The sequence below is a fragment of the Alligator mississippiensis genome, chromosome 5 (assembly GCF_030867095.1).
Source record: "Alligator mississippiensis isolate rAllMis1 chromosome 5, rAllMis1, whole genome shotgun sequence".
NCBI lineage: Eukaryota > Metazoa > Chordata > Crocodylia > Alligatoridae > Alligator > Alligator mississippiensis.
Window position 1 is genome coordinate 203,135,873 of NC_081828.1, and position 24,572 is coordinate 203,160,444.

The 24,572-nt window shown below is 56.6% G+C and overlaps 1 protein-coding gene and 1 long non-coding RNA gene across 3 annotated transcripts in view; both read left to right on the top strand.

Moving 5' to 3' along the window:
• Positions 1-13,545: 13,545 nt before the first annotated feature.
• Positions 13,546-16,728, top strand: MNX1 (motor neuron and pancreas homeobox 1). The gene is made up of 3 exons (XM_006264385.3): positions 13,546-14,208; positions 15,541-15,701; positions 15,962-16,728. Exons 1-3 carry the CDS (start codon positions 13,611-13,613, stop codon positions 16,271-16,273), a joined length of 1,071 nt encoding a protein of 356 aa, XP_006264447.3. The 5' UTR covers positions 13,546-13,610; the 3' UTR covers positions 16,274-16,728.
• Positions 16,729-20,723: 3,995 nt separating this feature from the next.
• The window catches only part of LOC132250951 (uncharacterized), a 33,225-nt gene continuing 29,376 nt past the window's right edge, over positions 20,724-24,572 (top strand). Inside the window, exons 1-5 of one of the 2 annotated variants that reach the window (XR_009462715.1) lie at positions 20,724-20,848; positions 21,234-21,394; positions 21,651-21,692; positions 22,383-22,453; positions 22,578-23,798. This is a non-coding gene — a long non-coding RNA (uncharacterized LOC132250951). Of the gene's footprint in view, positions 20,849-21,233; positions 21,395-21,650; positions 21,693-22,382; positions 22,454-22,577; positions 23,799-24,572 lie in introns of those variants that run through there. The other variant, XR_009462714.1, reaches the window with a different exon arrangement.

Below are 24,572 nucleotides of genomic sequence, written 5' to 3' on the forward strand. Positions count from 1 at the left end.
AGGTTGCCCATAGGTGCTAGCCCAGGGGCCAGGAGACAGCTGTCTCCAGGCAGGAGCTGAGACATTCATTGGTCCTGGCCCCCAGGAGCTACCTGTTGCCTTCACCACTGGAGCCCAGCCAGGGACAATGTTGCCCTGCCCTGGCAGCAGGGTGCTCCCAGCCCCCACTCTGCAATTGTGGGGCTGGAGTTGGGAAATCCTAATCTCCCAGCACCAGCTTTGCAGTCGTGGGGCCAGTGCTGAGAGATTCTTCTCTCCCAGCACCAGCTCTGCAGTTGCAGGACCAGTCTCCATGGCCCTGGCCCCATGATCACTGAACAATGGCTGGGAGCTCCCTGCTGCTGGAGCAGGGGGACTTAATCCCTGCCTAGGTTCTGATGGCAAAGCCCACCCCAGCAGCAGGCAACTCCCAGGGGAAAGAAGCAATCTTCCGCCCCCTGTTGCCCTGCACATTTGCTCCCAATCAGGCATCTACACATGTATTACTGCGCAATAAGTTATCTCAAGTATATTTATTACTTTCATTTGCAGATAGCAAATTTACTTGTGATTAGAGCAAATTACTTTGTAGTAAGTGTCTGCACATGTAGATGGTGATGCTTACTATGCAGTAATTAGCTTTAATCTTGATTAAAGCATCTTGTGTAGATGCGCCCAATAGAGATCAACCTGGAACACCAGAGGGATGTGCCTGTTCTTGCAGCTGCTATTTATTTTTAAGCAGCATCACTGTCCTATTGTTTGATCTGGGGTGTGGAACCCTTCTATCTTGAAGGCAAGTTCATCATATCTATGGTACATAGCAGCAAAGAACTGAACCAACTCTATTGGATGACCTGAAGGAGCGAGAGATGTAAGATAAGAAACAATTTGGACAGCCAGCAATCCAGTCATTTTTCTCCTTTGGAAATAACCCCTTTAACCTTCACTCCAACCTCCTCTGCAGACACCCATGTACACGCATCATCCTTTTAAATTAACAGTGTTTTAAAATATTGGATGGATTGTGGTTTTGGGCTGGAGAATAGAATAGAAATAAGTTTATATCATGTTATGAATGAGCATTAATCAAAGCTAAATCATGATGAGAGTCTTATGGAATAACATATTACAATCACCTAAATCACCAAATAGCTCATTGTGATTAATGCTGTTACAATGATGCCTGTTAGAATCAATAATGGAAGAGGTTCCTAGTTAGATTTTACCAAATTAAGCCCTTTCATCAGCCCACAATAGCTGGGAGGGACCTTTGAAACCCAGAATGGAAAACAATGGAATTTGTCACATTATTAATCTCCCCTTATGATTAATCTTTTATGACATTTATGTTGTTCCTGTGACATGAATTCGAGGCCCTAAATGTTAGAGAGCTGAAGGAGGAGAAGGCAAAGGCAAGGCTACACATTCCTTTGGCCCCTAGGAAAGGGACTGGACACCTATTGAGGGAGCTGTGTGTGCTCTGCTCCATAGGCACGCCCCGATCATCTGCTTACTTCATTGATTGTATATGCACTGAATTTCCCCCAAAATTCAATATCTGCAGAGTATCACAGGCACATCCCTGACACCAGTGTACCCCACCCAGCAAAACATCAAGCCTCTGCTCTAAAGCATGGAAGAAAGCTATTCAACACAACAAATATAAGAATTTTCACATGGGCAAAGCCAAGTCCTTTTCCCTAATATCTGTTGGGACGACATTTACCATTTAAATAACAAAGCAGCAGGGAACATGCTGATGCCAAGTCCATGAAGTCCAGGTCAGGATGTTGACTAGTCCCCCCCTGCTCACAGCAGGATCATCCCATTCTAAACCAACCCACGCAAATGATTGCCTAATTACACACATTAGAAAGCCATTTCCAGATTCCTACCTCTCTCCAAAGGTATCAGTGTTGGTGACTCAGTGCACAGTTAGTAGTAACTCTGCACAGAACTTTCTGACAACAGAAAAAAAAATATTTGCCAATGGTGATTTAACTTTGAACTTAACTATAGCAAATAAAGTATTGTGGCAGTCAGCACTCAGGGCAAACAAGTCCCTTCCAAGTGTTTATTATGAAAAAAATATCTTCCCAGCCCTGTAAGGAAGTCAGTGGGACTCAAGTGCAAAATACCTTAAGCTGTAGACAAATCTCCTATCCATTGTCTAGAAGTGTCAGGCTGACATGATCCAGCTTCTGCACTGAGACCCATCCATTCCACACAAATACAGTTCAGAGGAACCTGTTGCCTTGGCTGGAGCCAAGCTTGGTGGCACAGGGGCAGGGTTTTGTCAGGGCTGATTCTTTCTGTAACTGCACAAGACCATTGCTTAGACATAAAGACAGCTAGCGTTCATGTAATCATATACTTTAACCACTAGGAGCAAGTCCCAGCTGGTGTAAACAGTTCAATAAACTGAGCTTTCCTTTAAGAACCCTCAAAATGGAACTCCGATCTTCCCCAATTCCTAACCGCTTTGTCCTTCGCACAACAAATCTTGTTAAAGCTATTTCCTGACAAAGGGTGAAGCCCTGAGAAGCAGGCTTGCCCTTTCAGAGCAACCTCACCTCTAATACTAGGGATCTCCCTCCTGCCTCTTTTCCCTTCTCTTCCGGTAGAAGGCACTTCAGGTGATCCACCTTGGAGCTGGAACTGGAGTTTACAGCCCCCCACCCCTGCTAAAACACTAGGACCTGCCCTTTCCACCCATTCCTACAAGGGGGATGACCTCCCTGCTGGGCACTGTGTGAAGCGTTTTCATGAATTAGCCGTCTCAAACTCTTTCAAGACTAAAATGCTAAGGGCTCAGGTCTTTGCTTCTCACTTACCTGCTTATTTAACAAGGACATTTTTAAATGCTATGGGGGGAAAACTACTGGCCTGATTTTCAGTTTTGAAGAGCCCAAGATTTCTGACCTGAGCTTTAGCTGGGGCTGAGCAGGCCTGGCTAAGCTCTGGATGTGACAGCTGGGTTTTATAAGGAGTCAGGCAGGGAGTGCAGGACTGCTTGCTCAGCCATAACCAGCTTCACACAAAGGCCAGTCCTAAACCTCTGAAGTTAAGGGGAGACTTTCCATTGATTCTAAGAGGCTTTGGATCAGGCATCAAATGCAGGGCACTTTCTCCTCCAAAACGCAGAACTGGAAGATACAAGCAAGCTATGGTTGTTGCCAGGGTGCCCTGGAGCTGTGCCTATATCCCTTTTTAATATGAACTATCAGTAGAAACCCCCTCCCCTATATTTCAGTTTCCTTCCTGCTTGGGTGCATCAGGCCCTGACCTTTCACTTCTTCCTGGGTCCACCTTGTCTCAAGCCAAGAGGGCAGGAAGAGGAGGCATTTCCCTGCACAAGGAACTGACCCAGCATGGCCCCTCCACTCCTAGCCCACCTGCAAGGCTGTCATGCTTACCACAGTGGGGGCAGGGCTGAGAAGCCCAAGGGGACAGCTGAGCTTGGTGGATCCCACCTGCTGTCCAGGAGTGGGGCTCTCCCCTCCCTCCCTGCTGAGATGTTTGTACAAGGCCACTACATAGTAGCAATAAGAGCCCCTGAGAGGAAGAAAGAAGGCTGGCCAGGAGACTGTTCCTCCCTGGGTGGCTGAGGCACCCTAGCCAGGCACTGTGGTCCCATTATGTTTCTTAGACTAGAGCTTTCCCCCCCCTCTAGATTACTCTGTAGGCTACAGCCTGCTCCTGCCCCTACTGCCTTCAGCTGAGGCAGGCAGCTCCTGGGCCACCTACCTGCCAGCTAACCCTCTCACACTCCTGGTCCCAACCAAGGTGGCTCTCCCTGGACTGCTGGGGGGAGAACCAAGCCCTGCAGCTCCTTTCTGGTTCCCGGGCTGCTCCCAGCCCCTCTCAATGGCAGACACTTGCTGCCTGGGAAGGAGTGGTAGGTTTCCAGCCAGTGTCAATGGCCCCAGCTCAGCGGGAGTGGAGAGCGAGGTGCCAGGCCCCAGCCTCGAGGGGATCACCCTGGCAGCCGGGGACAGAGACCGGGAGGGACACGGGCTCTGTGATCCTTTCCTCCTCCCCGACCCGGGCCGCCGCGGAGGACAAGATTGAGCAGCGGGCTCTGAGGGGGACTGAGATCAGAAGGTGGATCCAGGGCAAGAGGAGGAAGGGGGACGATCCTAAGGCTCCTTCCCCAGGGCGGGGGGCGAGCTGGGGCCGCCCCACTGCGCGGGCAGGCCGATTTGGAGGAGGGATGACCCTATTTCTCTGCGGTTCCTCCGCTGACCCAGCGGGCTAGGAGTGCGTTTCACCCCCAGGACAATGCCCTTTGCTTTCCCTCGTGTCCAGGCGCGCACAGCACAGCGGAACAACCGGAGGGAGGGCGAGCGGTTACCCGGGGGGAGCTCTCACAGCCGGGGGAGATCGGCCTCGCGTCCGCATGAAGGCGGGCTGAGCAGCTGCTTAAGCGCGGGGCCGGAATGCGCGGTGTCTCGGCGTTCCACGCCTGGAACTCGGCGGGCGCCACCGTTCTACCCGCAGCTCGGTGGGGGAAGACGAGGATTTAAAGGAGGAATCATCCGGTTCCTGGCACTGGCAGCAGCTCTGTGCCCCCTCCAAGCGTCTCTTGAAAGGAGGGTCAGGAGGAGGGCATCTGGGGGGTACAAACATGAAACAAAGGGGCTTTGGGGTGGCGGGTCACTGTCATTCACTGTAAAAGACAACGCACTGGCTGGGCCCGATCCCGCACCCCTGAGCGTGCGATCGGCACGGATCCAGGTGGGAGGCGGGAGTTCATCTAAACACAGGAACCGCTCCGACTCTCAGCGCTGCCTTCAGGGGCAGCCGGAGCTGGCACCAAACGAGGCAGCTGGCTTTTGGCTTTTTTCTTTTCTTTTGTGGGGGCGAGGGGTGTTCTGTTTAGTTTTGGTTTTAATAGATCGTGGAAGAAATTTCTCCAAACGGAGTAGGAACGGATTTCCCCCTTCGCGATGCCGAGGTGGCGCTTGGAAGGTCCTTGCCGCACCTTCACCTTTTGTTGGCGCCGTGTTGCGCTGCTGAGTTAATACAGCACCTGCCCACGTAGCCTTTGGCCCCGCTGCATGGAGGTTTCTTATTCCGATGAACGAATTTCCCCCTCCCCCGATTGCAGGATTTGTCTTTAACCTTCATCTCGGCGGTAAGAGCCTTTTCTGGCTGAAATCAGACAAGTCATTTAAATAATGACTCGAAGCGGCAAGAGAAAAGGCCTTCGGGACCTCGTCCGCGTCTCTCTCGGGCCCACTTCCCCGAGAGCTACCGCGGATTAAGCGAGAAGGTTTGTCCTCCTCGTGCAAAGCACCTGCAGCGTTTCCAAATGACGCATTTAGCCAGATGTTTAAGACATATGAGAGAAGAGTATTTAAAAGCCACATTATATAGTTGTGTCGAGTATAAAATAGCGTGTGCTGACCCATATATTTTAAACTGTAAACGGACTCCAGTCTTTTAAAATATTGCAACGTCGATAGGACTAATTAATTGGAAATAAGAAACGAAAGAATACAATTAAACGAGAAGAGAATCATTTTCTAATTTAATAGAGGGACATTTATAAAGATCACAAGCTAAAAGGCATCGAATGATTCTATCGACATGGTGTTAAATCAGGATCCCAACGCCAGGGTGCCTGAGAAGCGCTGGGCTGGCGATCGCCCGGGTTTCCCCAGCCCGGCTGCGGGCCCGCTTCCTCCTCCGGCCACGCACGATTCCCGCGTTTGTAACCGGGATCTTCCTGCCCGATCCCTCCCGGGGAAGTCGGGTCCCGCGCCCCGAGCAGAAGGCTCCGCTCCTGGTCGAGCGCATGCAGCATCCTCCAGTATTACGCTGCTTTATTAGCCCCATTTCCTAACAATAATTTATTGCAATAAAACAGACACCCGAGGTCTTCTTAAATTGTCTTTTCATAATGAATAAATTTAAGCGGGCTAATTAATATATAAACTAACCCAATTTGTCAAGTTGATTTGTATTTTAGTTAATTGTGAAAGTAATTACCACATGGGCAAATTAACAGCTTTCTGGAAATGACCAAGGCTGGGGTTTTATTTCCTTCCTGGGTGAAGAAAATTCATTTTTCCCAGCTCTTGATGTGATGAATAAAAGTCATAAATCTGGGTGATTGGTGCAGGCAGAGTCTAAATGGCTTCATATTTCATTTTAGGTTTAATAGAAATATTCATGCTCTGTTTTAATGAAATTAAATTGAAGGGGGATGGGCTGGGAGGCTGCCGCCTGGGGCTTAAAGGGGCAGCGCCCGCTTTGGGTGTGCGGGGGGCCTTGGGTGGTCCAAGGATCCGAGTCCGGGCTGGTTTGTTTGGGGTCTTCGGGCTGGAGGCTTTTGAAGCCAGGCTCGTTTCTGAGGTGAAGTCCTGAGGTCTGGGGGAAGATGCTTCTTAGAGGGATATTAACAACAGCTTCCCCATCCCCGGCGGGCCAGCGAGGCCTCGCTGCCCCCAGCTGGGGGAGGAGCGGTCATCCCTACCCTTCCCCTGGCCGGTTACCCCGGGTCCGGCCCTACGGACAGGGGCACCTCGATCCCCAGCGCTCCCTCCACGGATCGCTGGGATCAGCCCCCCCCCAGCACACACCAGCTCTTGGCAAAGGCAGGAGCCCGGGAGGGGGCAATGCCGGAGCCGGGAGAGGAAACAACTTCTTGTGCTGCTGCCCTTTCATTTGCCTGCTCTCTGCGCAGCGGCGCCTACAGGACATGCTCCTAGGTCAGGAGAGTTTGGATCGGGGCTATGCTTCGCCCCCCTCCAAGGCCTGGGCAGCCCAACGCGCCTGCTCGAGGGGGTACGGATCTGTGCCCCCATCCAGGATCCAGCCTCCCCCAAGTCCCAGCCGGGAGCGGAGCGGAGCGGAGCGGAGCGGGTGGGAGGCGTCTCTTTGGGGCCGGGGGGGCCGCGCTGCCGGGCGGGTCTGACACGCGAGCAGTCTGCAGCGGGAGCGGCTCCTTAATGGAGCTGATCTGTGACTTGTTGATTTCCCCTGAGCAAATAAGGCTTTGATGCAGTCCCGGCGAGAGTGGTTAGCTGATGAATTGACAAAAACTAATCAGCTTTATTGGGAAACAGGTTAAGGGCAGAAGAGTGTCAATAATTCTCCGCCTGACCCCCTCATCCATTAAGGCAGGCAGGCTGATTAGACCGAGGAGACCCTTTGCTTTTTGCACTGAAATTGCTTTCATAAACTCACCATTATTAGCAGTCAATGCGAGCGGCTAATTTAGAGGAGACATCTCGGGGATGTCCCATTCATCACGGAGGTTTATGTATCATTATCTCATTTACAGAATGTCGCAGTGTAATATGTGTTTTTGGCAATATTGCTGGCCCGCTGCCTACGCAGTGTTATTTCTCCTGCCCGGCCCCAGCTAAAGCTCAGGTCAGAAAGCCTGTGCTCTTCAAAACTGAAAATCAGGCCGGTAGTTTTCTCCTCCAGACCCTAATCTAAAATAATAATAATAATAGATAAATAAATAAATAAATAAGCTGGTAGGTGGAAAGCCAAGACCTGAGCCCTTAGCACTTTGGTCTTGAAAGTGTGAGATGAGTAATTAATTAAAGCGCTTCACATAGCCCCCCAGCGGGGCAGTGACTTCCACCCCCGTGCTAGGTGTGGGTGGAAAGAGCAGGCCCTGGTGATTTGGCAGAGGGGAGCAGCTGCCAACTCCATTTCCAGCTCCAAGGTGAGATCACCTGAAGTGCTTTCTACGAGAAGGGAAGGGAGGAAGAAGGCAGGGAGATCCCGGGTGTCAGAGGTGAGGCACGGAATGAGCTAGGTGCTCTGGAGTCAACTCGGGACCTTTCACTGAGTACAAAGGCAAGCGAGCCAGGCCGGGGGGGCAGCTGGGGTGCCGTGGCCCCAGCCCGGGCAGACGATAACCACAGTCCCCTCCGCGGTTGCTCCCGAGCCAGAGCAGGCTGCAGCCCTGGCTGGGGGCAGGGGCCGCGATCGCCTTTCTCGAAGCCGAGCTGGGCTTCTGCCCCGCCGATCTGCAGACCTGGGGCTGGAAGAGGGGCGGAGAGCGGTGCCGGGGCTGCTTCTGAAGGTGTTTCGGGCCGAAGACTGGTCTCGGAGATGCGCGGCCCCATCGATCCCGCAGTGATACACGAGTGGCCCCCAAGCCGCCCCTCAGCAGCGGTTGATGAGAGCTGGGGCTGGAGAGCAAGGCTCTGCCAAGGGCAATCTCCCCCTCGGCGGGAAGGGTCGGGCTGATGGCCGCGTCCGGCTGCCCCTGCCTGGGGTGGGTGCCACGGAGGTCGCCGAGGGCAGCTCACCTCGCAGGCCCTGCCCCAGCCCAGCCGAGTTCATTCGCCAGAAGGTCTCGGCCTCCAGCGCCGAGCACTGGGAGCAAACAGGATACTGGGGGGGATTGATCATGCCCACACGAAAGGCCACGGAGCCGGGACAGGGCAGGGAGGGTAAAGGCCTTGGAGGGGGAAGAGACAGGCCTCTGCACCAGAGGAGCACCTCCAGGCGCTGGCTCCAGGCCAGGTGGCTTCCTGTGTCTGCGGGGGACCCAGCTATGGACCTTGTTGCAGCCTAGAGGGGTACTTGTGGGTGGGGGCACCCATGGGGACACAGCATGGGTATAGCGGATGGATGGATATAGGGGAAAGCTTGTTAGATAAACCCACATCTGGCTCTCGTTAGGAACAAATAGGTGCTATCTATATGACTGACTGCGGATCCATAGTGTGTGCTCGGTATCTAATCATCTAAAGCAAGACACGTAACAGGCACATAGCCCGTATGTTCTAGGCACACCGCATATACATTGGATCCAGAGATTAGGTTGTATTGGTGCTAGCTGCTTGTCCCAGAATAAAAGCCCCCAAACACACGGGGCCAGCTGCTGCCTAGCCACCTGCTTTAATCGCGCCCGTTTGAATTAGAGCCAGCCAAAGCCGCCTCACGCTTTCCTGTTGCATCTTGTCGAGGGCGTTGTGCAAAGCCGTGATTTATGGCTGTTTGTCGAAACTGGTTCGTGTCCCATCGATCTCGGGCGGAGGGGGTGTTAGCCGCCCGGGAAACTCGTTCTCCGGTCCCGGAGCCAATATCCTAAGTAGGGCTGTAAAGTCATATTTTCTATTTTTACATTAAGTGAATTCGCCTGCAGCTTTCCCTTGTTATTTTAATCAAGGAAAGGCCATAAAGCGCCGCTGCCGCGTGGGGTCCATCTGTGCAGCGCGCGCCGGGTGGGGATTAATTTTCATTTTACATCCCGGAGCCGCAGCCTCCAGGGCTCCTCCCGAGAGGAGAGCTCATGGCTCGGAGTTGAAACAGCTCCATGACCCTCCTGGCCAGGGCAGCCCCTTCCCAACCCCCGAGCCCAGCGGCGCCCCGCAGGTTCAAGGCGCGGGCTGGTCAGTTTCACTGGAGCCCCAGCTAAAATAACTCGGCAGACAGATCGGGCCGCGGAGACCGGGAAGAGCGAAGGGGTCTGCCCAGCCTGAGGGAACCGGGTGCCCAGAGTTCGGGCCGTATGTTTAGGCATCCTCATGGCCTTGTCATTCGACGCGGGGAGTCCGCTGCATCTACCGCTCATCCCTAACCACCTCAGGGCCCCGTTTGACCACTGGTGAGGTCTAGTCCTACCTCCCTTCAACTACTCACCAGCGCAGGGCGTCAGCTTTTTTGTAGGCGTGATCCCCTCCTAGGATCGAGCCCCTTCCCGCCCCCCACCCCCGAAAAATGCTAGCTCTTCCTTTTTTCTCGTGTTACCGAAAAAATACAAAAACAATTCTCCTGGTGCAAAGAACTCAGAAAGACCCCTAAAACCGTAAGAGTTGCTAATGACTGGGTCAGACCACAGGTCCACCTTGCCCAGGCTCCCGTACCACGCAGGGGCAGAGCGCGGGTACTGAAAGGGAGGTGACCTGGATCTGACCAGGGCCTTTCCCGCTGTTCCTCTCCCACTTGCAGCCTCCAGCATTTAAACTCTAGGAAGTTCCCCTTCTCTGCCCCTTTGCTTCAAGAACGGGTCCAATCCCTTTTTAATCTGGCTGAACTGGCAGCTCCCACCACAGCTGGTGGCAACGACTTTCACCCCTCAATTACTCGCTGGGGGGAAAAAGACTTCCTCGTACCAGTTTTAAACTGACCCCCTGCTGGTTTTATGCTGTGACCCCGGCTCCTGTAGTGCAAAGAATAATAGGTCCCTCTTGAGTTTCTCGTCGCCTTCAGTGTTTTGTAAACCCTTCTCTTGTCCCTCCTCAAGCGGCTCTTTCCAACAGGGCGGGATGCTCTTTTAACCCGCTGGATCCCTCTTTGAAATCTGTGGGATTATCCTGTGAAGCCTGTTGGGGCGCCCGGCAGTGCTAGCACGGCGAGGCACCTGCCGCACCCCTGCCGGGATCTCCAGGGTGCCGCGGCTCCGGGCTGAGAACCACTGAACACGCTCTGCCAGGGCTGCCTTGGCATTTCCCCCCAGCAGCGCTGCGGAGATGAGGAACGAATGCCCCTCTGAGCAACTGGGCCAGCCCCATTTCGGTTAAAAGAAAGCAGAAGGGGAGGGTTGTTAGAGAAAGCCCGAGCGGCGCAGGGGGCGGCTCCGAGGGGGGCAGATGGCGCTGGGGGCACCAAGGGTCTTCCCTCGCCTCCGCCTCCCTCTCCCCCCAGCTCCGGGCCGGCCAGGGGGGACCCATTCGTTTGCAGTGTAATTGCAAGGCGAGGAACGATTTCCGCCTTTGAGGGCTCGAGGGAAGGGGTCCCCTCGGCTGCCGGGGCTGGAAGGACACAGGGCTCCGGAGAGGGTGGGACGGAACCTCCGAGCCAGGCGCAGCCCGGAGAGGACAGCCTGCTCTGGGCTCTGGCTGGGGCAGGGCTCGATCCCAGCAGGCAGCTGGGGGCAGCGGGGTCCACCCTGCCTACGGGGCTGCAAGCCGCGGTGCCCAGCGCCTAAGGGCGAACGGGCTGGGCCGGGGAGGGGATCGGGCTCTCCGCAGGCAGCAGGCAGTGCTCGCCACATCAAGCTGGGGGGAGGCTGGACCCGCCTTGGAGCCTGGGGCAAGTCTCTCGAGAGAAGTGTCGCGGTGGATGGGCCCAGCGCTGCCTGTGTTTCCCAGGGCCCGCATCAGCCGGGCTCTGCCTGTGTGTGGGCGCCAGGCCCGGGGGATGCGGCCGGGACAATCGCCTGCCCGCCCGGGCACCCCGATGGAGGGTGTCGATAGGGATAGGGGCCGTGCGTGGGTGTGCTCGGGCGGGCGTGTGGTATGAATGTGTGGGGGTGCCAGTGCGCTGGCATGGGTGGGCCGCGCGTGTGTGTAGTGGTTGTGTGTGGGTGTTTTTGCGTGTGGATGGGGTGTCTGTGTGTACATGGGATGTGATTGCGTGCAGTGTTCGTGAGTGGATGGGGTGTGAGTGTGTGTGGTGTCTGCGCGGATGGGGTGTGAGTACGTGTAGTGTTTGTGCAGAAGAGGTGTGTGTGTGTAGTGTGTGTGTAGATGGGGTGTGAGTGTGTGTAGTGTGTCTGTAGTGTAGGTGTGTGTAGTCGGTGTGAGTGTGTAGTGTCTGGGTGTGGATGAGGTGTGTGCAGCCTGCGTACGTGCGTGTATGTGTGTGTAGTGTCTGTGTGCGTGTGTGGATGAGGTGTATGCAGTCTGGGTTCAGGTGGGGTGTGTGTAGTATCTGTGTGTGGATGGGGTGTGTGTGTGTGTGTGTGGATGAGGTGTGTGCAGTCTGGGTGCGGGGTGTCTGTGTGTGTAGTGTCTGGGTGTGGGTGGGCAGTGAGGAGCAGGTAGGGTGTGCGGGTGTGAGCGCAGCCAGTGCCCCCGAAGGCCCCGGAGCGCTGTGGCGAGGGGAGGCGCTGCTGACAGAGGGGCAAACCCCTGGCGCTGGGCGCTGGGCGCCCGCGGGAGAGGAGGAAGCGGAGCCGTGTGGGGCGGGAGCAGCCCGGCCCCCGAGGGTAGGGCCGGGGGTCACTGTCCGCGGAGGAACAGGCCTGCACCCCGAGCCGTGGCCCCGGGAGCGCCTGGCCGGGCCGCGGGAAAGGAGGCCCGGGCCCGTTCGGCCGGCGGGAGCCGGAGCCGGAGCCGGAGCCGGAGCCAGGCCGCGTTGACTGCCAGCCTCCCCGGCACCAGCCCCACCTGCTCCCCCGGGCGCTGCCCGCTCGCCCCCTCCTCGGCCCGGGGCCTTTTGGCCGGATCTGGAGGTCTCCCAAGACAAGCCCCCAAATCTCATGTGGGTGGCGGGCCGCCTGCCTGCTCTCGACCTGTTTGCTCTTTGCTGCTAGCTAAAAAGAAAAGAAAAGAAAGAAAAAAAAAAAGCCAAGTTGTTGGCAGCCGTATACTGGCAATATTTGATGTGTTCAGCGGTGGTGGTAACCTGGAAGTGACACCTACCCAGGCCTGGCAGTACACCGGCCTCGCTTCTCCAGGGGACAGCTTTCCCCGCTGGGGATCAGGCGGGCTGCCGTGACCCCGGGGGAAATGATCCCCATGTAAAAAGCAAGCTGCGGTGTCCCCTTGCCGGCCCGCGGGCTCCGGAGGGCTCAGCGCTGCCTGCTCCTGGCGCAGTTTGACCCTTGTCAAATGAAGGAGGCGACCACAGTCTGGGGGACGAAACGTGGTCACCTCCTGGGGCCCTCCGGGAGCCGGGTTTGGAGAACCACGGTCACAGTCGTTGCAAAGATGACGATGAGATCAACAATAACAATAGCATGATACGAATAACAATGTAATCACACTAGCAATAAGACTAATACTAACAACATTTATAATGACGATGAAAAAATAGTGGTAGGAATAACAGCAACAACAATAGTAGTAGTAACATCCACAATAATAATAGTAATGATGACGATGATGCCCGGAACAGAGCACGGTGCTTTTCAGCACCCGGCGCCCTCTCCTTGCGGGAAGGTCTCTGCCCGGCGCGCGGAGCGCTGCAGCGGTGCCGCGGCCGCAGGGCAGAGACAACCCGCTCGTGTCCCGCCCGGCTGAGCGCGCAGCGGCGCCCGGGGCAGGGCGCGGGAGAGCGCAGGAAGGCGGCGCGCTGGGCTCCGAGAGGAGCTGGCGGTGGGAGGCAGGAAGGCAAAATAAAACAGGCGGGTGGATGAGGCAGGGCTGCAGCCGGGGTTTCCTCCCGGCAGATCGAGAGCGACCGCGGGGCCCAGGCAGCGTCTTTTACAGACGAGCGCCGCTGGGTGTCAGGGCCCCGCGCCCCGCTGTGCGGCCACCCCCGGCGGGGCGGGGCGGGCAGGGCAGCAAGCTGGGCTCCGCTTCCTCTGGGCTGTGGCGGGCGCCGAGCTCCTTGGGCCGGAGCGTGCGCCGCCCTGCTCCCCTGCGCGTGTGTGCGCGCGTGTCTACATGTGTGCGTGTGCAAGACACTCTCCCCCCGCCCACCATGGATCCGGTCTTGAGCAGCCCCTGGGGCGATCCCCTCCCCTCCCCTCCAACCTGCTGGGGGGCGGGGGCGGTGCTGACAGGTGCCGCGGGGCCAATCGCCGAGCCCCGCCCGGGCCCGGCAGCCAATGGCGCGTCCCGCCGCGCGGGGCCAATAGGAGCCGGGCCCGAAGCTTCAAGTGCCCCGGGCGGCCGGCGGCGCGGAGCGCAGCGCGGGGCAGGCGGACAAGGCGCTGCAGCGGGGCCCGGGGCCCGGGGCCGGGCGGGGCGGCGGGCGCGCAGATGGAAAAGTCAAAAAATTTCCGGATCGATGCTCTCCTGGCCGTGGACCCCCCCAAGCCCGCCGCCGCCGCCGCGCAGACCTCGCCGCTGGCCCTGGTCACGTCCCTGGCCGCCCCCTCGGCGCACGGCGGCAACAGCAGCAGCAGCAGCGCCAGCAGCAGCAGCAGCAGCGGCGGCTGCAGCCCTCCCGCGCCCGAGCCCGCGGCCGAGGGCCTCCGCACCGACAGCCCGTCCCCGCCGCGGCTGCTGGCCGCGCACTGCGGGCTGGTGCCCAAGCCCGGCTTCCTGCCCGGCGCGGCGCCCGCCGGCCACCACCACCCGCACCCGCACGCGCCGGGCGGCGGCATGGCCCTGGGACTGCACCCCGCGGCGCAGCCCGCGCAGGCCGCGCTCTACGGGCACCCGGTGTACGGCTACCCCGCGGCGCTGGCGGGGCAGCACCCGGCCCTGTCCTACTCCTACTCGCAGGTGCAGGGCGCGCACCCCTCGCACCCCGCCGCAGACCCCATCAAGCTCAGCGCCGGCACCTTCCAGCTGGACCAGTGGCTCCGCGCCTCCACGGCCGGCATGATCCTGCCCAAGATGCCCGACTTCAATTGTGAGTCTCCCGCCTCCCCCCGCCCAAGCCGGGTCCCGCGGCCTCCTCCCGCCTCCGGGAGCTCCGCACCGCCCCGGGCCCCGGGCCCCGGGCTGGGCTAGAGCGGGGCGGCTCGCGGGGCCCGCAGTCCCGGCCGGGGGGGGAGGGAAGGGCGGCCCGGGATCCAGCCGCAGCTCGGGCGGGGATGGGGCGACGTGGATGTGCAGTGCGGGGCCGGGAGCCGCCGGAGCCCTCCTTGCAGGAGGCACGGGGCTGGCCTCCAGGCCGCTTCTCCCCACCCCATCGCCCGCGCCGGGGAGCGGGACGAGGAAGGCAAGGGGCCGCTGCCATGGTGGCATCAGAAAATCTGCTCTAAATAAGGCGAGAGGAGGGGGAGGAAAGCCCTCCACGGCTAGTGCCCTGCGGGTGTAGGCCGCGATGGAGACGGGGACGTGCAGGCCTCGGCGCGGGGCCGGGCGGAGCGGTGGGGGCTGCGGCTCCAGCCCGGGAGGGAGCGGAGGGACGGGCTGTGCCCCGGAGGCGCGGGGCGCAGCCGGGGCCTGGATGGGCGCGGGGCTTCCTCCGGGGCCGCTTCCAGGTGTCGCTGCCCCCCGGAGACGCCGGCAGAGGGGAGTTGGGGCAGCTCGGAGCCGCTGTGCCCCGAGTCCGGCGGCCGCCCCGCGCTCGGCCTCCCGCACAGCCGGGCCCGCCAGCCGCAGGGGCCTTTTCTGCCCGGCTCCCCCCAGCACCCCAGGCCGCTGTCTGCAAGCAAGCGGCCTTGACATGAAATGAAGCCGTTTGCTGCGGCCTTCCCGGAGGCTGGGATCGGTTCCCCGCCGGCTCCTGGCTCCCTTCAGCGCCCGGCCCGGGGGAGGCAGGCCAGGCAGCCCGTCAGGCCGCCCACTGCCCCGCCGGAAGGAAATCCCCGCCGTGGAGCAGCCTCCCCCGCCGCTGCCGTGGGGTCGGTGGACGTGGCAGGGAAACGGGGGCCGGGGCTGCAGCACGGCCCGGGCTGCTTGAAGGAAGGTCACCTCTGGGTGCCCCCTGGCAGTAGAGGCCTTAAAGGAGGGCAAACCGGGCGACCACACTTTAGGGGGCAGATTTTTTGGGGGGTGACGTTTTTGCAAGGAAGTGGCTCATCAGAATTAAGCCTCTAAGGGGGCCCAAACGACTCTCTTGCCCGGGGCCCCAACAACCCTAAGGCCACCACTGCCCCTGGACTATGGGATCAGGCTCTCTGCCGCTCTCCGCGCCCTCGGGGCACCAGCGACCCCGCTTCCCCGCCTCCCCTCACTTCCCACCCCATGGCTCTGGTGCCGGCCCCGCTGACCGCCCGCGCCCTTGTGTCTCCAGCCCAGGCGCAGTCCAACCTGCTGGGGAAGTGCCGGCGGCCCCGCACCGCGTTCACCAGCCAGCAGCTGCTGGAGCTGGAGCATCAGTTCAAGCTGAACAAGTACCTGTCCCGGCCTAAGCGCTTCGAGGTGGCCACGTCCCTCATGCTCACGGAGACCCAGGTGGGTACTGGCCCGCGCTGGGCGGGAGCGGCTCCCCCGCACCGGGGGCTGCCCTGGGGGCGGAGGGTCTCACCCCCCGGAGTTGGACTCATGCCCCTCGCGGCAGGCTGCACCTGAGGCCCGGGCAGCCTCAGCGGGGCACGAGGGCCAGGGCCGGCGGCGCTTCGTGCGGGCTACGGGCGTGCAGGGGGTGGCGATTGCGGGGCAGCGGGGAGGCCCGGGGACCCGCCCGGCTCAGCCCCTGCCCGCCCGTCCCGCAGGTGAAGATCTGGTTCCAGAACCGGCGCATGAAGTGGAAGCGCAGCAAGAAGGCCAAGGAGCAGGCGGCGCAGGAGGCCGAGAAGCAGAAGGGCGGCGGCGGCGAGGACAAGGCGGACGAGGAGCTGCTGCTGCCGGGGCCGGAGAAGGGCTGCGGGCGGCGGCTGCGGGAGCTGCGGGACAGCGAGCCCGAGGAGGACGAGGAGGCCGGACACTGCTGCCCCTACCACTCCTCCGACTGCTCCGAGGCCGACGACGAGGAGCCGCAGCCCCGCGGCAGGCACCTGCCTCCGCCCCCAGCCCCGCCCCAGTGAGGCTCCCGCACCCCCGCCCCGGCCCCGCTCCCCTTCCCCAGCGCCCTCCTCCGCCCCGCTCCCGCCTGCAGCCCCAGCCCCGGCGGAGGAAGGGCTGCGCTCCCCCCTGCAGCTCCGCGGGACCGGCCTGAGCGGACACACGCGCCCCGCGGTTGCTCCGCGCCAACGAGTCCCCCGCCCCGAGGCGGCGCCGGGCAGGTGAGCGGCGGGGCTGCGGCCGGGAGCGGGTCCTGCCCCGGGCTTGTGGCTCACGACAGTATTAAGGGACAGCTGGAAAACCTCCCCGGGGACACGGAGCCCGCGCTTCTCCTCCTTGCTGGAGCCGCTGGAAACCTCGGACTGGACCGTCTTTATTTTTGTATATTGTATTTATAACAGAGAAGGGACACGCGTGCATGCTAAATTATTGCCCGACTTCCCCCGCGCCTGTACAATAAAGGAGGGTTTTGTACGGAGCCCGCCTGGCCCCTCATTTCGGGACCGATCTCGGGCCTAATGTCGGGATCTGCCCCGCTCATGATGGGGGGAAACGAAGTTGTGCTTCCAGCGCCCGAGGGGACGGGCTGGGAGAGGATCCCGTCCTGCTCCCGGCGCTGCCTCTGTCCCTCGCAGCGCCCAGGCCCGGGCCGTTTTCTTCCCCTCCAGCCGGTGCAGTCGGGCGGCGGTGCCCCGGCCCAGACGACCTGCCCCCTGCCTGCGCCCGCATCTGAGGCCGGATCCCTTTCCCCCGCTCCCATTTTTGCCCCGCAGAAGGAAGCCGAGCCAGCTGCGCAGGGGGGTGGCAGGGAGAGACCGGCTCTTCCTCCCCAAGATCCCTTCGGTGCTCTCCGTGTCCGGGGCTGGGCGCCTTCCTGTCGCAGGCTGCAGCCGCCTTGGCCTCGGCTGCGTGCAAACGCACCGCCGAGCACCCGGGAGCGGCAACTCGAGCTGCAGAAACGTTTCACCCCAGAGCTGCGAGGGCGGCGGGCTCGCAGGCGCGGCTCCCATCCAGCAGCCGGCTGCTGCGCCCCTGGGCGGCCCCTCCCGGGCGGGGAGCCCCGGCTAAGTGCCCGCCCGCCGTGAGATGCAGCCCGGGGCAAAGCGAGCTGTGTCCCGGTCAGAAATACCGGCAATCAACCCAGGGTCTGGGATTAAAATAAAACCAAACGCAGCCCCTTGCTGCAGTCTGCGTCCTGGAGCTTTCCCGGGGGAGGCTGGATCCGGGGCCGCCTGCCTCCGTGCGAGGGGTGCGAGGGTGCAGGGGCGGAGGGATCTGGGGGTCCTGCCGCTCCCAGGAGCGCCGGGGGGCTGGGGCTGCGCCGGGAGCCGGGAGTTTATTCGGGTCCGAGTCCAGAATCGGGACGGCGGCAGCTCCACCGCAGCGGAGGAGGGCAGGCAGGGGGCGACGTGGCAGCCTCCAGTCCCGGGCGCCGCCCGCCGCACAGAGCGGCTGCCCGCCGGGAGGGGCAGGCGGATGATGCCCACGCTCCGCGCCGGCGGGCTGGGCTGGGCTGGGCTGGGCTGGGCGGGGGGCTGCGGACAGCTCCGCGGTGGAGGCAGCGCAACGTGCGGCGGGCTTAAGCCCAGCGCCTTAATAGCTGCGGGATTTATCTCGCTAATAAATTGAACGATCCATTCGTTCCTGTCAGTGCGGCGCTTCCCCAAATCAATTATAGCGGATGTAACTATAATCACTAGCTCATCCCGGCCGACTCGGGGCCACGCGAGCCATTCATCCCCGCTCAGGAATTACAGCGCGGCTCTGCCCCCGCTGCTCCCTCCCACCGGCCGTGTGAACGCCTGGGGCTCGAAGGCGCGGTGCCCCAGCCACACAGGGTCTAAATCCGGAGTCACTTTGCCGGGTCGCGCTGCTGACCCTCGGGGTAGCCAGGAACAGAATGTGCCTGTGGGTTGTGGGCCCCAGCTGGCACCAGCCGTCTGGTTTAATCCGGGGTTAATTCGAATCAGCACAGACCGGGACAATCGTTTACACACGCAGATCGACTGGCAATTAATTCGAATGGGCCTCCATGGTCCCGGGCCGAAGTGTTTATCCCGGGTACTTGAAGTGGGGCAACGAGCTTGTAAGTTTGCAGGATCTCAGGATCAAAACCTTTGCCCCGGTATAAAGATAAACCGAGCATCTGCTGTTAACCGAGACCAGAATCGGGCTTAGCTGAACAGTCCTGGTTTCGTTCGCATTGCTTTGCCCTAGTTAAGGTGATTGCTCTAAATCAGGGTGGACAGGAGCAAAAATATTTTCTAGTGTTCCAGTTCCTAACTCCGGCTGACTTGGATCCCCGTCCGCTGACAGCTGCTGAAAGGCAATTTGCTCCGCAAGCCGGAGCCCGGGTGCCCCTGCCCTCTTCCCGAGGGGTCTGCCCGCCACAGAATTTGCCCCTGGGGCTGAATATGTAAAGCTGGTCCCCAGATCCCGACTTTCCAGCGGAGAATCCAAGCCTGTGAAATAGAGTGTCCCCACTCCTCGGCGCTCTTTAAGTGAATGTTTTACAAACCTGTGTTAACCTTTGAAATGAAAACAATATGGCCCCTATAAATGACTTCTATAAAGATTTGGCCATACCCGACGCGTGAAATACAGGCTGATGCCTGGATGAGTTTAGTACTAGCGATAAGAAGAAAAACAGTGTTAGCTCTCAGGTGTGCCTAATTCGAAATGTAATCTGTCAAGCAAATTATTTCTGTATTAGCTTGACGCCTCGGCATCCGCAGTATATTGGAGGAATATTAAACAAGCATCACATAAGGTTAGCACAAGTTTGTAAGCCATCTATATTTTACTTATATATATAATATGGTTATCCATGGTGTATATATATATATATATATATATAATATAATAGGGTTACACACACACACATATATATAGTTATCCATGTGTGCATTATATCTATACACACACGTGTAAGTATCATATATATATGATAAGTGTATATAGATATATGGTTATTAAAGCCATATAGTTATATAGTTACGGATTTGCGTGGTTATTAAAGCCATATATATTTTATTAAGCTTTAATACCCATGTAAATCCAGAATTATGTAAATCCATACATGTGCTCTGTGGACCAGTTATATACACACACATGTATACATATTATATATTAGTACATATGTACAGTTACATACATTTACTATATATGTGTATGCATATTACATATATAGTAATATGTCATACACATACATATACAAACACACACACATACGGCTTACAAACGGGTGCTAACCTTACGTAGTGTTCGTTTAATATTCCTCCAACATACTGCGGGTGGCAAGCTAATACAGAAATAATTTGCTTTACAGATTACATTTTAAATTAGGCACAGCTGAAGAACTAACACTGGTTTTTGGTTTTTTGGTTTTTTCCTTATCGGTAGTACTAATCCCATGCAGACATCAGGCTGTATTTCACGTGCCTGGTAGTATCGGATATATGATACTAACACGTGTGTATATGGATACAATACGTTTATTGAAGTAGAATATAGATAAAGGTTATTAAAATAGAAACCTGTTCCAAACGCCATTTCCTTATATGCAAATATTGGGGTATTTTAGTGGGGTCTAAGTAGATAGGATTTGATTTGAGTTTACAAAAATATTTCCAGTCGTTCCGATCTGCCCTCCAGGAAGGGGGAAAAAACTTCTAAAAATTCAGGGTTTGAAAATAATCGTCACAATTTTACAAATACGGTGTGGCCTGGCCTGCACCCCACCGGCACACCGCTCGGACAGGGCCACTTCAGCAGCAGGACCCGCCTCCCCTTACAGCTCGAACAAGGCAAACCCAGTAACCCCAGCGCACAACGAGCTGGACGCGAATTCAGCCTCGGACGGGCTCCACCTCTTGCCACTTGCTCTACGGTTAAATGTCTAATAGTTAAACAGGAAAACGAACTCGATTGGACTAGAGATTTACTGTATGCCAACAGCCTGTGTCCAAATGTGTTTCTAACCTGGTGCGGGGGGAGGCCCAGCAGGATATAAGCAGCTATTCATGGAGGAGGTTTCAAAGTCCTACCGGTGTATTGTGTCTGTCTCAATAAAACTAATCTCTTTAAAGCCCCAGCGTCTCACAAGAATACCTGCAGTGTTCCAGACTACAAGGGCAAATATGGTTTTCAGATTCTGGTTTTATGGACGGATTAAAGTTTATTTTCCATAATAGGGCACCTAATAAAACTCATAAAGCTCTGTCAGTCTTACAGCTGGTGGCCCCATTTAACACTTTCACTTCGTAAATCACAGCACAGCTTGCCAGGTGTTTCCAAAACTGGAAGCAGAGAGAAGAGAAAAGAGAAGAGAAGAGAATAATCAAATCAGATCAGATCAGATCTGGAAGCAGCGGTGTAGCGGCGCGATCTCAGCGGGAGAGAAAACGAGCGCACCAGTCTGTAGCGTAACAACGCGGACCCCCACGTGCAGCCACAAAGCGGAACCGCGGGCAGGTAAACCCCGCCCACAGCGCGGGAGCAAGTGATGCGCGGGCAAGCCCCAGCTGTCGGCGCTCCCGGCTTGCTCCGGAGTGGATCCGGATGCGAAGCCTCCGTGGAAACGCGCCTCGGGGCGGCAGGTAGAGAGCCGGGCTCAGGCTCAGCGCCCCCGCCCCCAGCAGCCCGCAGGGGGGCGGCGGGAAGCTCCGGAGCCGCCGCGGGTTTGCCCAGCTGGGCCGGGGAGGAACAAAGGGGCGGCCGCGCCTTATCTCCACCTCCCGCGGCGCGGGGTCAGCGCGGCCACGCGGGCCAGGTGCGAGCCGCCGGGTCAGCGCCAGGGTCAGCAGCGGGCGGGTGGGGGAGCCCCCAGTGCAGGCATCTTCCCGCCGCGGCTGCAGCCGCCTGGGCTGGAGGGACCTGTTCTAAGGCAGCCAAGCCAAGCCGGGCCAGTGCAGAGCCCCGCCCGCCTTAATCCTTCCCTCCCCCCCGCCCCTCACTGCGTGCCTGGATCCCTTCCCCCTCCAGGGCCCTGCGGGGAACGCGGCTCTCTCCGCTCTCCCGGCTGCGCTGGCCAGGCGGCTAAGTATGGGGAGCTCCCGGGGCTTAGGCATGGATGTCATTAGCCGCCGACTCGTAAGAATGAAGTGCTATCACAGAAGAGCTGCAATAAGATCCACATGTTCCAGGTAAACCTGCTGAAACTGTGTCAAGTGGGAAACCAGCAATATTTAATCCATACCCCCCTGCTGTGAAACCCCTGTGCACAATGCACTTCCTCAGCACAAGGAATGTTGATTGTTTCTGAGGCTGAAACGCTCCTTTTTTTCCTCCTCCTCCTTATATATTCAGCCCATCTTGATGTCATCTGTGACTCTCTTCTCAGATTCTCCTATATTTAATCTTTATTCTTCTCTTTCTCCTTCCTCCATTCATGCCCTACAGGATCATAATCTAGCCAGGCTGCTTCCTTGCCTTCAGAAGGGAGTAAGTAGCTTTCTTTGATTCTGGTGTTGCATCAGGTGGAGGAGACCTGGATTAAATCAGGATCCAAAGGGATAATCCTGACCACTGCCTTTTCTGTGCTGTCAAATGAGTCTGCTAGGTGCAGGCAGATGGAAGAGTTTCTGCAGAGGCTGAGAACACGAGGCTAAATGACTCAATAGGTCTTTCCTAACCAGTTCATGAGACTCTGCAACAGTCCTACTATGTGAGGACAATCCTTGCAGTGTCCTTTTTCAGTGACTGCTGGAGATGTGAAGTTAAAATAAGGGCTGGATTCACAAATGGATTTAGTTGCTTAAATGCTGTCTTACTACCACTGCAGGCACTTAAATCTAAAATTAAGGTCCAGGTTTGGAAAGTGCCTGCAGGCATAAGTGGGTGGTCAGACCCTGGGGGTTGGGACCTGCTGTTTGTGGTATAGACAAGTCCTCTGTGTAGCCCTGAAGTCTTCTGTGGATCTGGTCCTACATGTTTAACATTCACAAAACATAAAAACAGAGACATCCATTTTCATTTGCTGGTGATACATTAATTGTTGCTGCACACAGTAGCTGTTTGCACCACGGTTTGATTGCAAGGGCTAATGCACAGGATGAGGTTTTCATTTCATGGGGTGACTTGACTGCTCAGGTGATTGATAATGGAATACTAATCCTTTCCCTTCTGGTCCAGTTCAGTTCCAGCCAGCTGAGAGCAAATGAAAATTACCACGCGGTCATTATTCAGTGACAGTTGTGGATTAGGTATGGCAATTCCTCTAGTTTGTTTGTTTTTATTTTTTTCATTTAGTTGTGTGAAGCTCAGATGCTTAGGTTTGGAGTTGAGAAGGAATTGATTGGTGAGAATTTGTCTTTCTTTGAAACCTAGGACGCAGATCTCATACAAAGAACTTCGGAATATATTATGACTCCAAAGGCCCCTGTAATGGCAAGGAATTGATTAGTTGTGATATGTTTGTATCTCATTCTCTACCAGTCACACCCAATACTGAAGTCCCCTCAGCACTAAAATGCTTTAACTATTTTGGGCTCGACATAGGGATATGGTGATGAAATGGTCTGTCATCTAGAGAAAGTTGAGTATATAGTCTAATGGTCCTCTGTGTGCCTAAGCTCTGTGAAGATTTTGTTTCAGAAGGGCAGACGTATTATCAACCTGATTGAAAGCCCACTGAAGTCAACGTGAAGATTCCTGTCACCTCTGGAATTTGGACTGGACTCCGAAGTCCGCAGATAAAAGAGCACTGGTGGTGTCACTGGAGCAGAGCTGAATGAATCACATTGTTGGCAGACTTGATAGTGGCAAGTGATCAGAATTTCCATTAATTTTATCTCTGAGACTAATTTATCTGTAGTTTTAAGTAATTTATGTGTTCCACTAATTTATTGTCTGGCTAGTCAGTTTGCTGCAGGTGTAATTGTCTCCATTCAAAAAGAAAGGACGGTAGCAATTCCCACTTACACCTTCAAAATACAACTGGAGCTGGATTGTGGTTGTCCCCATGGAAGGGGGACATTTGCCCAGTTAGAGCTGGGTTGGTTTGCTGGATAGAACTGACCTTTGGACAGCCAGGAGGAAGAACGGACCCATATTTCTAACAGATGACTAACCATTGGAGCAAACTGCCAGGGCTTCTCTTGACATTCTCCACTACAGACTGGATTCCTTTCTGGAAAGCTCCAGCCAAACACAAGTTCTCTGCAGTGGTGAGCTTTTGAAATGTAATGGTCTGTGATATACAGGAGGTCAGCCTAGATGATCTAATGGCTTTCTCTGGCCTTAAACTCTGTGAATCCATAAAGCACGTCTTGCTGTAGCAGCTCGGTTCTATTTTATAAATGTTAATGAGTAATTACATTAGATTGTCCACAATCATTGACGTTAATCACTGTCCTTTTGCCAGGAATAATAAAAACAGGAATTGAATAGTTTAAACCATATGAGAGCATCTCTCCAAACGACTTGCTCTGGGGCTCCTATGGGAGCTGGGGGTTGGAAGGCTGTCAAGTGGAGGTAGTGCCAGATGCTGGGCCTTCACATGGGAACACTAGACTGCTTTTTGTGGTGTGATTTGTGAGGGTGAGAGCCTGCTAGAAGAGATTAGATCAAATCAACCATCTACTGTATTTAGGCTGTAAGGGATTACAAGTCACTCTGGGCCTGATCAAAGGTCCATTGAAACTAAGGAGAAGATATCCATTAACTTCAGTGAGAGTTGTATAAAACTTGGAGATAAGAATGTCATCCCCTAGTTCAACAACTTTCCTCCATGATCCCCCTCCTTGCTGGTAGCTATCCCGTTCCATCTACTTTAACCTGAAAGTCTCAGTCTCTCTCAACCTGTGCAGAACCTCATGGATGATCTCATACATGTACTGATGATGTAGCATTGGCATGCAACATGCATCTTTTGAAAGGGTGGATGAAAACTTTGTAGGTCAGGAGGCATCCAGGCAAAAACACTGCTTTGGACAGCGCTGAAATTTGGTGTAGTCTGACTGGTTTAAAAAATGTAATATCGTACTGTTTGCAATGGTGTGTATGAGGTCCTTCCTGCCAAAGGTAGAATCAGCAGGCAGGGAGGGAGAGGTTCACTATTGGTTCAACCCAATGATGTGTAATGCACTGTAATGTTGAACATCATGTACTATAATGTTGTAATATGAACTGGAATACCTAGAAGCCTCCAGGAGACTGGAGGAATGAACTGCAAGAAGCACAACAACTCCCAAGGAGCAGCATGGGTTGGCATGGGAGAGAGGGAGACGTGTGGCCAGAGAGTCAGAAGGAGTGGCGGAGCTAGGACTGCAAGCTGCAGCAGCAGGGCTCAGATGTGGAGCCCTGGCAGATGGCAATTAAGTG

Coding starts and splice junctions, on each gene's coding strand:
- MNX1 (XM_006264385.3), top strand. CDS start 13,611: ATGGAAAAGTCAAAAAATTTCCGGATCGATGCTCTCCTGGCCGTGGAC. Junction 14,209..15,540: donor CAAGATGCCCGACTTCAATT/GTGAGTCTCCCG, acceptor TTGTGTCTCCAG/CCCAGGCGCAGTCCAACCTG. Junction 15,702..15,961: donor TCATGCTCACGGAGACCCAG/GTGGGTACTGGC, acceptor CCCGTCCCGCAG/GTGAAGATCTGGTTCCAGAA.